At 41.0% G+C, this 16190-nt stretch overlaps 1 protein-coding gene across 1 annotated transcript in view; it reads right to left on the reverse strand.

Annotated features, from left to right (window-relative positions):
* LOC311010058 (scavenger receptor cysteine-rich type 1 protein M130-like) overlaps window positions 1-16190 on the reverse strand; it is a gene marked incomplete at its 3' end in the record, with an annotated part of 217298 nt that overhangs the window by 175828 nt on the left and 25280 nt on the right. The window contains exons 4-5 of the mRNA XM_084004539.1: window positions 415-729; window positions 36-323 (exon numbers count right to left, since the gene is read on the reverse strand). Coding sequence (XP_083860665.1) covers window positions 36-323; window positions 415-729 — 603 coding nt within the window. The remainder of the gene's footprint in view (window positions 1-35; window positions 324-414; window positions 730-16190) is intronic.

Consider the following 16190-nt stretch of genomic DNA (forward strand, 5'->3'; position numbering starts at 1 on the left):
ATTGCTGTCATAGATGATGTCACTGAGGGGTTTACCTGAGCAGGTGAGATTCAGGATGGAGGAAGAGGAGAATGATCTTGCACACTCCCTCGGAGTGGATCCAGAATGAACACAGTGAGACCTGATCCACCACACAGGTCTGTCTGAGGACTCCTCTCTCCGTTCTACAGAAACAGCAGAGCCACAGTCCAGCTCTCTACAGACAACAGCTGCTCCCTTCAGAGTCCAGTCATCGCCAGCCACTGGTCTCCAGTCTCCCTGTCTCACCTCCAGTGTTCCAGCACAGCGACTGGCTCCTCCCACCAATCTGACATCATCAGGCTCTGAACAGAAAGAAGAGTTGTCAGTCAAAGAGCAAAGTGAGTTTGATGAGAACAGAAATGAACCAGATCAAAGCTGCAGCTCCTCTTCTACCTGAGCAGGTGAGTCCAACAGCTTTGCCAGGTGAGCAGGTGTTTCTATCTGAGCCTGAGCTTCTACAGTCCAGGAGAGCAGACTCATGGCCTCCACACTGGAACTCTTTGGTCCACGTTGGAGCCCCCACGTCTCCATAGAGCGCCCCCTGGAGGACTGAAGGAGCCCCACAGCCAAGCTCCCTACAGACCACCTCTGCATCCTGCTGGTCAAAGTCAGCTTCACACACTGAGGACCACCACTGGTTGGACTGGTTGGACTTCACCTCCAGTCTGCCTGAGCACAGACTAGTCCCATTCAGCAGCCTGACAGAGTCTGGAGAGATGATAGAAGATCAAATAGAGAGAGAGAAAAGACACCAGACACCAGAGAAAAAGATGTCATGAAACTATTCAGTGATTCAAACTGGACTCAAAACAATTCCACCATCAGTTCATCATGAACACCAGGGGTCCGTTTCACAAAGCAGGTTTAGTGAAAACCTTGAGTTAGTTAACCCTGAGATGAGGGAAACTCTGGTTTTTCGGTTTCACAAAGCCAGTTCAGCATAAATCTGAGTCAGTTACCCGGGTAACATACTCCGTGAACCTAACCTGCTCGCTAGCAGGTTTGCTTCAACAAACCCTGAGTTTCTCCCTACATGTCTCCGCCTTTTTCCGGAATCTCAACCAACTCTGAAAAAAATGTGCCGTCCTTTCATCGTCAACCTAATCGATACGGAAATAAAAGTGATTCTAGCAGCTTTGCGTCGGGAGAGGATTTTGATTACCTTTCCTTTCAATCACATTAGATATTATCTAAACAATATTCTCCGACATTTTCAACATTTCATATCGCGGACATAATCCGCAACCAGATTCTTTGCGGAGGTAGTGTTTTTGCGAACGGGAGATTTATGAAATGTTTAAGTACATTTCTGTGTTGAAATACCTGCTTATATTTACTGTTTAATATGTGAAATATGATTAAAATCATATGCCTTAGTTAACGTATTTGCGCAATATTCTTATGCTTAATTTTCAACTGACGCCACTTTCTTTCTGTGCCTGGGGTGATTACACCCAATGAAAATGATAATTCATTCAGTGCACTACTTTGTGAAGTACAGGAGTTGAACCCCTGTCGCCTGCACCGTGGGCGGTGTTGCTAACCATTACACCACAGTGTCGCTGTGCTAGATCAATAGACTGTTTCATTCAGTTATACACATTAGATCGGGCAGTAATTGTCTGCCACGCCAACTATCGCTACTTTGCTGCAGTTACGTTGCTCCTCTTTCTCAGGATGAGCTCGTTTTCTACATAAACACTCCGTAATATCTAATGACGCTCTCCCCGTTGCCATGGTGAATCGTAGTATCGGAGCTCCATTGATGATGGCTTTATAGAGTCGGCAGGCACGCGTGTAACTCAGAGTTTACATACTCAGAGTTGACTGAACTAATTCAAAACCGCTGTTCTGAAACTGAAAACTCAGAGTTGCCCATCTCAGAGTTGGTCAACTCAGAGTTCAGGGTTAGGTTCAGAGTTTGTTGAACCTGCTTTGTGAAACGGGCCCCAGAACACATGGTTACAACACCACAGCCTGCAGCCATGTTCCATCACATTCCCGTGTACTCGTGGCTTAAGGGTGAAGCTGATAATAACAATAATAATAAATCACATTTATATAGCGCTTTATGTGGTACTCAAAGTCGCTGTACAATATTGCCCTATTAAAACTATGCAGACAAATCTTTATTAATTTATACAAGGGTTAAAAACGAAACAGAGGTTAAAACATGAAGAATAGGGTGGGAGCTAGGTTGCGAAGGCTAGTGTAAAAAGGTGAGTTTTGAGTGCAGATTTGAAAGAGGAGAGGGTTGGGGAGACTTTGATGTGGAAGGGGAGTGAATTCCATAGGGTGGGGGCAGCAACTGAGAAGGCCCGATCACCCCAAGTCCGGCCCTTGTCCGGGGGACTTGGAGCAGATTGGCAGAGACGGACCTGAGGGATCGGGAGGGGGCGTGGTGATGAAGGAGGTCAGCAAGGTAGGGGGGGGCTAAGTTGTTGAGGGCCTTGTAGGGGGTGAGTCGGATTTTGAAGTTGATTCGGTGTTTAATTGTAAGCCAATGAAGTTCGCGGAGGACAGGTGTGATGTGTTCTCTAGAGCGGGTACCGGTGAAGAGGCGTGCAGCAGAGTTTGGACGTATTGGAGTTTATTTAAGACTTTGGTGGTGGTGCCGTAGAGAAGACTGTTGCAATAGTCGAGCCTGGATGTAATGGAAGCATGGATGAGTGTCTGAGCAGCAGTAGTGGACAGGTTGGGGCGGAGGCGGGCGATGTTTTGGAGGTGGAAAAAGGCTGTTTTGGTAATATGGTTGATATGGGGGAGGAAGGAGAGAGTGGGGTCCAGGATAACTCCAAGGTTACGGATTGTGGTGGTGGGGGGGGGTGGGGGGGTGATGGTGGAGCCGTCAATGTTGAGGGAGAAGTTCTGAGTGGAGTGGGTGAGGGAGTCAGGACCAATGATGAGGACTTCGGATTTGTTGGAGTTGAGTTTGAGAAAGTTATTTTGCATCCAGGTCTTAATGTCAGTCAAGCAGTTGGAGAGGGTTGAGAGGGTGGAGGCAGTGATGGTTTTGGAGGTATGGAAGAAAACTCTTCAGGTCCAATTCTGTGGCTGGTTCAAATGAGGTTTAATCACTGACAGTGGAGAAAAGACAATGTCGCGCTGCCACACAGTCCATTCTGCCATATGTGGCGTGAGCGATGACTTTATACACAGAACCAAAGGGGCAGGTCTAAACAGTGGATTTACATAGATTCAATACGCGTCTCTCCCAACTTGGAAGAGACATCCTGAGACAACATAAAGGTGTGACTTCCCTCGGAACAGCTGGGTTCTTTCTACATAGTGTCACAACAGGGGCCATTCATGAAGGCCTTGATCAAGTATGTGAGATGAAGGTGTTTCGGGGACGGTCCAGGAAGGGGGACAGATCAGAGGGTCTTTTCATCAACATGACAAGGCTTACATACAACAAGATCAGCTCAGCAAGACATTTGATGTTCCCGAGAGAAAGTAACATTAAAACTGAAAAACAAATTGTAAGGTAACACATTTTCTTCTACAATTCCCCATTTTGTCCTATAGGACAACAGTAAATACACAAGAAAATGTAATCAAGTGAAGTAAGAAAATTACAATACATCAATTCTACACAATTCATCGAAAACATCAGGAAATAATTCTTTAGGTACGTTGTGAGTAGTTCGTTGAATCATCATTTTAGTAGTCACCTTAGCTGTAATAATTTTACACATTGCTCTGATACAAGAAAAAATAACAACAAAAAATATAAAACAGATTAAACCAACAAAAACATATTGAACTATATTTGTACCCCAATGACCAATGAGTGTTTCCAACCATTCAAAAGGGCTACTAATATCGCTGGTGTGCACTTCATCAGCAATGTGTTTAACATGTGCAATGACATCAGAAAGGCTAGCATTATAATCTGGCACATAAGTACAACATTCAACACCAATCACTGCACAAGTACCACCCTGGGATGCTAAAAGATAGTCTAAAGCTGCTCTATTCTGTAAGGCAACTAGACGGGTCGCAGCCAGCTCTTTTGATAAGAGAGACAAACCTAGGGAAGTGGTATTAGCTAAATCCTCTATACGTTTGGAAAGATCTCTTTTTTTTTGTGATCAATTATTTATTGGTTTTTTTAACAGACAACTGATAGGGCATGAAAGGAAACACAATCGGTGGGGTAGCATAATGAAATAATGCCTTATCTTCGTTTTACCCCATTAATCCCCTTCCCCCCACCCTCCTCCCGATTGGCATATTGAATTAACAGAGTTGTTCAATCAATCAAAACCAAACAAACAATAATATTTAAAAACAACAACAACAACAACAACAACAACAATAACAACAAAAAAGACAAAACAAAACCAACAATATCCCAAAGCACTCACTCATACATCATTCATTCACTCACTCATTCTACCCTAACCCAGAAATTCCATGACCACACACATAGCCAGTATGTCTGTTGCATGCACATCTGTACATGTACATTTTATATGTTTTAGTCAAATAGACAGACCAAAGTACACAAGAAATAGGCAGTTCACTGCACAGCCAGAAAAATAAATAAATAAAAATAAAAAATACAATTCTTACATTAAACTTTCAATTTTGTTTACCAAGTTTGACCAACAGCTGACATTTTGTGTTTTAGCTGAATGTAATCGTGCAGTGGTAAGCTCTAGCTGTGCAATGTCCTTGTATGAAGAAAGCCATTCCTTGATTGACATTACATGTGGGGGTTTCCAGCGGCAGGCTATCATCCTCTTAGCTGTTGTAAGCCCAGCAAACAGAAGACGGCTATTATTTGTTGTTAGTTTCAGAGAAGAAATATCATTAAGTAATAGTAGAGAAGGAGAGCAAGGAATAGTTCTCTCCACTACAACAGACAATATACTTGAAATATTTTCCCACAATCTGTTAACTTCCGGGCACTGCCGAACTAAATGAAAAAATGTACCAACGGTATTGCCTGAACAAAAATCACAAAATGGGTTACTTTTAAGTTTCATTTGATAAAGTCTTTGGGGTGTAAAATAAAATCGATGGACAAACTTATAGTGAATCATCTGATGATTCGGGTTTCTAGATGAGATAGTAATATTTGACCATATAGATTGCCAGTTGAACTCTGAGGAAGCATTTATAATGTCACTTTTCCAAAGTCTATTTAAAGGCAGATGTTTGTATGAAGCCTCCACAATCAGTTTGTACAACTCAGAGGCAATACCCTTATTTTTACCTTTAGTATTCAGTTTAATATGAAAAGGATGATCTTCTAATTTGGAGTCCCACGGAACACCTTGAGCACGCATTGCTGCCCGTAACTGTAAATAAAAGAAAAAGGAAGTGCCCGGAAGATCAAAAGTTTTTTGTAATTCCCGGAATTCAAGGAGACCTTGTATCCCTATAATGTCCTGGAGTGTATTAACTCCCTTATCACTCCACTGGGGAAAAGAAATGGGTTTCCCATCTATTAAAAGACTAAAGTTATGAAAGATTGGAGACTAACGAAAAAATTTTGAGTATATTTTTGCAAACTGTTGGACTTTAAGCCACACAGTGAAGAGATAGGAGATAATTGGTCCAAAATCACGTTTCACTAGCTTATGAGAAATATTAGAATATATCAAGTTCTGCAGGCTATATGGAGATGTTAATTTCTCCTCGATGGGGAGCCATGAAACCAGACTGTTTGGATTTAACCAGACAGCAAATGGACGTAGGACAAAGCTCCACGAGTACCACTCAAAATTGGGCAAGTTCACACCACCTGCTGATTTGTGCCTTTGCAATGTAGAGGTAAAACATTCAAGAAAAAACCGAGAATTAAAAATTCTCGGTTTTTTCTTATTCCAGAGAAACTGATTTATGATAGAATGCAACTTTTTCCAATAGTTGTTTGGAGGGGCAAGAGGGATCATTGAACTTATAAAATTTACACGTGGCAAAACATTCATCTTAATCACCGATAATCTAGAATGAAAGGAAGTAGGGAGTTTACCCCATTTCATTAAGTCTTCCTCTACACCCTACAAAGCCTTATTATAATTATTTATGGTTATCAAATCCAAAGAAGGAAAGATAGAGACACCCAAATATTTAAAATGAGTGACAACAGGTATAGGAAAGTTTAAAGTAGGAGTCTGATCGCTTTGTTTACCCAGTAACATTAATGCTGATTTGCTCCAGTTGATTTTATATCCAGAGATATTACTAAAGGTCTCAAGTATTTTCATCAAATGTGGAAGTGATTCTGCCAGATTCTTTATGAAAATTAAAATATCATCTGCGAATAAAGAAATAGAATGAGGTGTATCACGTACAGTGATCGGCTCTATAACCTCTGACTGCCTTATTGCCTGAGCTACAGGCTCTAATGACAGTGAAAAGAGAAGAGGGGACAATGGGCATCCCTGACGTGAAGACCTCGAAATTGAGAACCTAGGAGAACAAATATTACCCGTTATCACTACAGCAGAAGGATTAACATACAACAGTCTGATCATGAGAATAAAGTTATCACTAAAGCCCATATGTCGGAGCACAGACCACAAGTAACACCACTCCAGCCGGTCAAAAGCTTTCTCAGCGTCCAAAGTAAGAATATAACTATTATTTTCTGAACTGGAGGCTGAGTGTATGATGTGAAGTAGTCGGCGGACATTATCCGAAGCTAGTCTTGATTTTATAAACCCGGTCTGATCATGGTGAACAAGATGGGGCATGTAGCACTCTAACCTGGATGCCAAAACCTTTGCATACAATTTAATTTCACAGTTAAGGAGACTTAGAGGCCTGTAAGATGAGCAATCGACAGGAGGCTTATCTTTCTTTAACAAAAGAGTTATTATAGCAATATTGGAGCTTGTAGAGAAAGATCCTCTGCAGATAGAGGCATTTATCATATTCAACAAATGAGGTCCGAGCTGAGGCCAGAGAGCCAAATATAGCTCTGGAGGTAGACCATCAATGCCTGGTGATTGGCCTTTATTCATTGATTTGATAGCTTGGCCTAGCTCCTCTATAGTAATTGGTGCCTCTAATGAGTGTACAGCATCCAAGGGCAATTTAGATAAAGATAACGAATTCAGAAAATTATTAGAAGTTTTTTCATCATAAACCACCTCCGATGTATATAGTTTTTGAAAAAACCCTTTGAAGGTGTGATTAATCTCTACAGGATCAGAGGTTAAAGTTCCTTCTTCATTTCTGATCACTGCAATGTTTGCTAATTGGTTATTTGCTCTTAGCTTTAGCGCGAGAAGGCGACTAGGTCGGGCGCTATTCATATAATGATTTTGTCTCGTGCGATGCATAATAAACTCTGTTTTTTGTCTCAGCAGGCTACTAAGTTCATCCAATAGGTTCTGGCGCTTGTTAATGTTTTCAAGCGACATATCATTTACCATACTTTGTTCTGTTGCTACAATTTCAGCCTCAAGAAAATCAATACGGCGCTTTCTACTTTTATTAAGATTTGATGCGAATGATATGGTTTTATTTCTGATGCAACCTTTAATTGCGTCCCATAAGACTCGTGAGTCGTCGACGGATGTGCTGTTTATTTGTATAAAATCTTTTAATTCAGCCTCCAGTTCTGTTATATACACATCATTTTGGAGCAAACTAGCATTGAAACGCCAACGAGGGGCTCTAGGTTGGCCAGCTCTTATCAAAAAGGTGCATAATACAAATCTATGGTCAGATAGTGGTGTTGGACACAGAGTAGTGCTATCAATATTATTAAAAAGAGTTTGGGAGACAAAAATATAATCGATTCTTGAGAAAGTCTTGTGACAAGCAGAGTAGAATGAGAAGTCCCGAATAGAGGGGTTCATCAAACGCCACATATCCTCTAGTCCATAATCAGCAGCCAATTTTCGTAACGCTTTAGAGGACAACTGTTGATCTCTACTCTCTGTTACCCCTGTTCGGTCTGTCTGATGCAGCCACACCGCATTAAAATCACCTCCTATCAGGAGCTCAAACTCAGGGAGGTCTAGTAATATTGATATTAATGAATCATAATAATGTTGATCAAAACAATTTGGGGCATAGGCACAAATCAGAGCAATTTTGACACCATCATAAATAATCTTACAGAAAGTGATTCACCCATCATCACTGCCCCCTGTTCCTAGAATACTATAATTTAAATTACGTTTAGCAGCTATAAGGACGCCTTTACTTTTTTTGTCAAAACAGGAGGATGCGATAACATGATAGTATTTATTCTGGAATCTATGTACATCAGGCTTCAAAAAATGTGTCTCCTGTATAAATGCAAAGTGTATATCTTTCCTGAACAGTTGCTCTAATGTGCTTATTCGTTTCTGGGGGGAATTAAGGCCCCGTGCATTCCAGGATAAGACACTGATTTTATTCATAGGCTTTCAAATTCATGTATAGCATGATCAGGCAAACAAACCCAGCTAGGAAAATTGAGATACAAATTAAATCTGGACTGAATCTGGGTCCCCATCCCACCCCCCACCATACACACCCCCACACACACACACACACCCACACCCACACGCACACCTCCAAAAAAAACAACAACAAGACAAGGAAAAAAACAAGACACAACAAAACAACACAAAGCAAGAAAAAAAAAAAAAAAAACCCTATCGTAAAAAAGTATACCGGTGTCCATGAGGGAAACAAAGAGTCCCTCCACCCTCCATCCAAAGAAAAGGGAAAGAAAAAGGCCTTTGTACCACGGGGCAGTGAGCGGCTTATTGCGGGCTACAGTTATCAGCGAAGAGGAAAAAAAAAAAAAAAAAAAAGTAGGAGCATGTAGTGCCGCTTAATTAATGTAGCCCACATAAAAAGGGCTGCAACAAAAAGTGAGAGAGAAAAAAAAAAAAAAAAAGGAGAGCAAAAAAAACAAAACAAAGGAAAGTTTGCATTGTTAAACTGTCACTATGTCGATTTAGCGTCAATAAATCCAAGTAATTCAGTCTTGTTTCAAGTTGAATCTTTTAGGATCAGTCTAGAATCAGTCTTACCAACTCCGGAGATCCTTCAACGCCACATTTATTCGTCCGTGGTTGCAAGGAACCGCTCGGCTACACTTGCCTCCTGGAAAATGTGCACGTCGTTTCCCCGGGATAACTTGATGGTGGCCGGGTAGAGGAGGAAAGCTTGGAAGCCCTTGGTCCTCGCCTCGTACATAAGTTTGTAGCATGGCTTCCGACGCTTAGTTGTGGCATCACTGTAGTCTGCGGTAAATCTCAGCTGGATATTATGCACCTCCGGAGGGTTTTTCCTTGCTTCGTTTAGCAATGCGTCTCTGTCGGTGTAACGAAGGCACTTGATTATCAGCGGACGGGAGCGTTGTGTTTTACCGCTGGCCGGTGGACGTCCCAGTCGGTGGCCCCTCATTAGCTCCGGCGGTGCAGACGCCAGGGCAGGGAACCATAATGGAATATTCTCCGTAAGATAGGCGAGAGCATTTTGTCCTTCTGCTCCATCTTTTAAGTTGAAGATGAGGAGATTTTCCCTGCGCGCCCGATCCTCCATTTCCGTGAGTTTAGTTTCCAGAGCTTGCTGCTTCTTCAGGCATTCAGAAGTCGTTTTTTCTGTCGTGGCAACGCGCTCCTGTATATTGACAGTTTCTGAGCGAATCGATTTTATCTCTTCGGAGTGACGAGACAGAATAGAATGCATACTTTCAATTCGCTTTTCAAGTCTGTTCATCCGTGCCTCGGACTTCTCGTCGGCGTCTTTGAAGTATCTTGCCATTGTCTCTTCAATTACTTTCACGAGAGACGCATTTTCCTCACCAAGCTCTTTCTGTAGAGAAGCCATCAGCACTTGTTTAGCTGCCGTAGTTTGTCTTGTGGTTGGCATTTAATGAAAGTTATCTGATTTGAACGGCTGCCCACGCCGCCGTAGATTTTGGAAAAAGTTTGGAGGAGAGTGGACGCCAGAACGGTCTATGCTGCCGCCATGACACCGGAAACTTGAACAATAAAAAGATCTCTTATCTGATTCAGGGAAGACAATACACCATAACTGGGAATAAGCATGCCGAATAGACGGCTCCAATATGTCTGTGAGTGAGTGATTAACACATCTCGTTTAGATCTTGTTGATCTTAATCCTGAGGGAATTGTAGGCAATTTATCCTCAACTCGCATTGCTGGGACTACGTAGCCCAGGCCACACACTCCGCTCCAACCCTTAGGAAGATATTCATATGCTTTTTGTCCACATATCCAGTACATCCCTTTTCCAGCTGGGACGGAACAAAAAGAAGCCGCTGTGGCTAACCTAGAAAAGTTAATGTCAAGTGTCGAACAAGCTGTAGGTGAAGGGCTGTAGTCCGAAGTCCATATTCTGGGAGAACTTCTTGGTATTGGATAAAACAGCGAGTCACAGTTCGAATGTCCCATGTCATGACCAACTCCGGTACCTTTAATACACCACTTTAATGGTCGTGGAACTACCCTAAGAGGGATGGCAGCAGGGACATCAGTGCATGTCTGACACTTGCTTGTGGATGTTTTGCAAGGTAAAGGTCTTAGTTCAGGTTAAACTGGGCACAGTTCATGGGTGTAAGATGTCTGTGTATTTAGGTGAAGTAAATGGCACGTGTCACAGTCAGAAATGGGCAGAGCCATCAGGGGGAGGCCCTCATTTGTGCTATGTGGGATGAAACCACATACGTAACAATTGGTAGAATTTGAGCTGTGATAAGCTACCATCCTAGTCAGGTTGATATAGGTGTTTGTGGAAATCATTTGGTCGTGTGTGGAGATTGTATTTGGTCCAGTTTCCCGTTTCTGACGAAGGCTGGAGACTGCATTCGAGGAGGGATGAGCTATCCCTGATATGCTTCTTTCTGGTGGCTCCATAGCTGCAGTATTAAGAAGGAGATCTTCCAACGCAACCTTCTGTCCCCATTGCTTAATACTGATACTGCCAAGGGAGCCACAGAAGTGATAATCCGGTCACAAGCAGCAGCCATGTTGGTGTCGTTCATCAGCATCTGGTCAGAACAGCACCGCTCCAGGTTGTCCTCCTGCTGGGCTGTTGATCTTCACTGGTCCATGTTGGCATCCCGCTGAGCTGTTGATCTTCTGCAGCGTGACGAGTGGATCCATGTGGGGTATCCTTCACACTTCATGACAGTGTTGTTGGTCAGCAGTATTTGAGATGGACCGGTCCACCTGGGCTGGAGAGCGTTCCTTTGCTTGAACTGCTTTGGGGTTGAAATCACCAGGCTGGAGGTTGTGACAGTCCCCGTCAGTGGAAGGTGTCTGGGCTGCGATCACCTGTTAGTGCAGAGCTTAGACAGAAGAACACAGTTCCTTGCAGAGTTCTCGTGTGATAGAGGAGTTGAAATGGGTGCCGTCGTCGCTGTTAATGCAGCGTGGGATCCCAAACAGGCAGACAATGTCTCTGAGGAGCAGGGTAGTCACTGTTGTGGTGTCTGCTTTTCTGTTTGCAAAAACTTCAGTCTATGTTGAAAACATATGATTAAAAAAACAATAACAATAACATGTGAACATATGACTTTGTACAAAGTCAATCAGCATATTTACAAAAGAGTCCTCACGGGGGGAATGTGCTTCTTGGTTTGTGTCGACAAAATTGTTTGAATTTAGGGACGTAACAGGAGCAACGTAAATCTGCTTATTGCAGCAACCATTCCCCATTTGCTCCTGTGAGTCACATCATGTGTCACACAAACAAGTTGAGGAAGCAAGAAATGTGTGGCTAATGCGCGGCTGTCGCAGGAGCTCCACAATTCATAAAACAACACAACCAGGCAGAGCGCTCAGAGGTGTCGGGGGCTGCTTGTAACGTAGCCACGTTAAAGCAAAGAGCTCAGCTTGTGGGGCTGAGCATGGGGGGTGGGAGGGGGTGGGTGAGATTCTAGGATCTCAAATAGGGGACCAATTGCATAACCTGAGTCAAGTGTAGGGCTCTCTGATTCCCACAATGCACATAGACTAAAACGCAGAATCTGACAAGAATACCTGTAAAACGTGGAATTTCGTGGAATTTGTCAAAATCTGAAAATCAATGTTTTCTCGAACATTATAAGAGTTTGTTACCATACCTAAGCTGAAAGAAAAGGGGAAAGGGGGGGGGGGGGGGGGGGGGTTAAACGTTGTGTAATCAACGGGAACACCGCCTCATCCAGCATGTCTGAAAAGTGAAACATAAATAGCAGCGAGTGGATTGACAGATACGCTGATTTTAGACACAGCGAAAGTCAGGGGCAGGGGGCTGCTAGAAATTTCTTTTTTTTTTTTATCTATCACCTACACGATTAGACACTATTTGATGAAAAAAATGCTATAAAATTTTAAAATACTGAATTTCTATAAATGAAAACAGAAAACAGAATTTTGAAAAATGAGAACGGAAAACAAAATTTAGAAACATTTAAACGGAAAACACAGAAGTTCGAAAAATGGAAAACAGAAAGCATGGAATTTAGGGAAAAAAAACAATAAAATGGAAAATAAAAAATTTAGAAAAATTAAACTGGAAAAAAGAATTTAGAAAAATTTAAACAGAAACCGGGATAAAGAAAAATTTAAACTGGAAGTACGGGATTTGGGAAAAAAATTTAAATGGGAAAACATCGAATTTAGAAAAATAAAACGGAGAGCACGAAATTCCAGAAAAATAAAAGGAATCTTGAAAAATTAAAACGGATTTCATAGGGTTCTAGTCAAGTGCTCCAGTGGGAGAGCGGTATGAGCTACCATCTACAAACAAATTAACTCAGGTTTTGCAAGTGGTTTGTCTAGTGGTTCGGGATGGGGCGAGCATAATGATCAACTAAGATCAACTTTCACAACTATATGGCTTGCCATCAGTTAGGGAAGGAAGGAGGGAAACAGAGTTAAGAGGTGATCAGCGCTCAATAGTAAGGTTAGGTTTGGAAAGAAGGGTGAACTCATAACAAGTCTGTCTAGAGGAGGAAAAATGTTGCGTTTCAGAGCGGAAGACAACATAGGAGACAGAGTGGGGGGCAAATAGTGTTTAGTGGAGATCTCAGTAGCATGGAGGAAGTAGTTTCTACAGCGTGACTGAAATAAAAAAAATACAGTGATCTGGGATGAACAGAACAGGAGGAGAGGATAGTGGTTGGATCTGGAACTACAGGAAAAATAGGGTTAACACATCATTAACTGCACTGAGATCTTATAACTTGTCTTATTTGTTTGTTTGTTTGTTTGTTTTTTTGTATGGGCAAAATGGGAGTGTTACAGAGGCTGGAGGTAGCTATTATTATTCCTTGTTCTAACAGGGACTCTATCACAGGTGCAATTCCAAGTTCTGTGTCGGGTTTAAGGGGATACTGGCGTTTCTTTGGGAGTGGTTTATCTGGGTTGACATTATTTTTACACTAGAAGCAGAAAGAATCAGTCCCACATCATTAGGGTGGGAGGACCACAAAGTAGGAGGGATCTGGGAGAGAAGATGGGAGGAGGTTGTGGATGGAGAAATAGGCTGGGGGGGCTAGGTGTGGTTCTGTCTGTGACAGAGTTGAAAAGATAACAGGTTGTGGGTCAAAAGAGACACACAGGATGTACCCCAAAGAGCCAACCTTGTACAGTGGGTAACTGGCTACAGTATCACAAAATGTTTTGTCATTACAACATTGGAATAACTTTACCATCTTGCCCAGCTCCAAGGTGTCACATTTGTTAGCGGTAGCTACTGCAATGTGGGGAACACCGTCATCCTTCTGAAACATAGGTTGTTGAGTGAGAGATAGTTTTACATCAAGTGCAATTCCTGCATGACCAAAATATATCTCATTAACATGCAAGAGGGAGGTTGCTCCTTCATCTTGCTCTGCTTTTTGAGTATACGCAGAATTTGGAACTGCATCGTGATGAGCTAGACAATGGAGTGAGGGAAACCAGAGCAAAGAGTCAGATATTTCAGAAATCAGCCAAGAAAAGAAAGGAGAAGTGGGTTGTTTGGTTATATGGTCATAGATTGTTTGAAGTTTTAAAGAAAGTTGAGGAGAGGGCAACTGCCAAGCATAGCTCACTGATCGGGAAACCTGTTGTAGCATAGAAAACACAGTATTAACGTTAGCATCAGGTACATCAATATATACCCCATCAGGGGTGTATTTAATGGTGCAGTCAAATTGACATAATAAATCACGACCCAGTAAGTTCAGAAGGGTATCAGTAGCCATTAGAAAAGCATGTTCTCCAGATAGGGGGCCTAATTCCACTGTCATTGGAATACTTACTGGGTTTTGTTTAGTGATGCCGGAGACACCTACTGTGTTAACAACTTCAGAAGACAATTTAACAGAGGGCAGGTCTTTAGGATTGATGGCAAGTCACATAATTCAGTTAATTTATCCCTCCTTTTTTTTATTTTATTTTTATTTTTTTAGAAGAGAGAAAAAATAAAATAAAATGTACAAGCGAAAATAATAATAAATAATAAAACCAACATAATTATTAACGAGAAATTTAAAAATGAAAATAATACATTTAAAAAATTAAAAAACTAATATTAACAAAAGGTAAAAATTAATTCATATAGACAAATAAAAAACAGCAAACTAGTTAAGATAAACAATAACACTTAAAGGACAAGGTACTAACAGTATGTGAAACCTGAAGTAATAAAATAGAAAAATAATGTATTTACAAAAAGACTAAATAGCAACAGGTAGGTTGCTGAAAATGCATTAAACAGAAAGACAACAAACTAGTTACAGAAGCAATACTGCTAAACAGTGTTGTGCCTGAACCTGTTCATTGAACGATAGTTCTTGAACTCGTTCATATTTTGGGAAGAACGTGAACTGAACGTACTGTATTTCTGCCTGATGAACACTACTGTGAATGCGTTCATCCTGGTGTCTCTGAACACTCTCTCAGTTTAATTCCGTTCAATAGGGTGCCAGATTTGTATAGAGCATTCCAGGCAAAAACCAGGCGAAAATGAAAAAAAAAAATAATAAAGATAAAAATGAAATACAGTGAAAATAAAAATACAATTAAAAAAAATATTATGAAAAGATTAACGAGAAAATAATAATAGTACTAAATATTGAGAACAGTATTTTGACAAAAAATAAAAGGGGTCAAATTAATTGATACTGAAACAACCGGCTCAAACGAAATGATAATACTAGAAGGATAAGGTACAGTATTAGTTATGAGAAACAAGAAATCATAAAATTGAAAAAATGAAAAAATGAAATATTTACAAAAATACTAAAATAATAGATGGTAGGTAGGGTGACGTGAATTAAAAAAATAAACGAATCAACAGGCTAAAGAGAAGCCAGAATACTAAAAGAACCAATTAAACTATAGTAAAGACAAAGGGCAGGGTGGGGGAAACTAATTAAAACAGAGAGACAACCCAACTAGTTAGAGAAGGGATAAAGGGCAAGTTACTAACAGTCTTGAGTAATAAGAAGTAAAAAAAAATAGAATATAACGTATTTAAAAGAAAACTAAAGTAGGTTGGGGAAAATTAATTAAAACAGACTTACGACCCAACTAGCTAAAGAAGTGATTCTACACAGTGAAGAAAAATTTGTATTTACATGAAAATAAAGTGCTCTTAGCCACGTGGTTTATCGCAAAACAGCAGTCGTGAATCACAGTGATCAAAAGGCTATTAACTATAAGGAACTAGAGCTGGAATGTTGTGTTCAATTGTAACCTCCTGAACAACTACTCAATTCCAGCAATAATTTCTCACAGCAAGAAAACAACATTTTTATGGCCACAGCGGGCCTTAAATCACAGCAAAACACAAATACACAACATTGACAAACAAGACGTTACAATGAGCTCATACAACTGTCAAACCGGTTATACACATCCCATTCATTCAATATAACAATCTTTTACAAAGAGAAACACTGAAATCTATAAGATCACAGAGAGTTTCACCATGCAGATCGTCATTACATTTCCAAGTAGGGATTACAATGACATGAGCTGCGGTCTGGCTACCCCAACTTCAATGTCATCCACCTCGCATAACAATCTTTCATATAGAAAAATCCTCAATCACAGAGAATTTCACTTTATAAACCGTCATTATACTATCAATAGGATTTAGGATAATATGAGCGGCGGTCTGGCTACCCCTACTCCAATATCATCAACCTCATATAATAATCCCTCACACAGAAAAATCCTAATTTACAGAGAATTCTACTATGC

This window comes from Eutrigla gurnardus, assembly GCF_963514095.1.
Source record: "Eutrigla gurnardus genome assembly, chromosome: 24".
Lineage (NCBI taxonomy): Eukaryota > Metazoa > Chordata > Actinopteri > Perciformes > Triglidae > Eutrigla > Eutrigla gurnardus.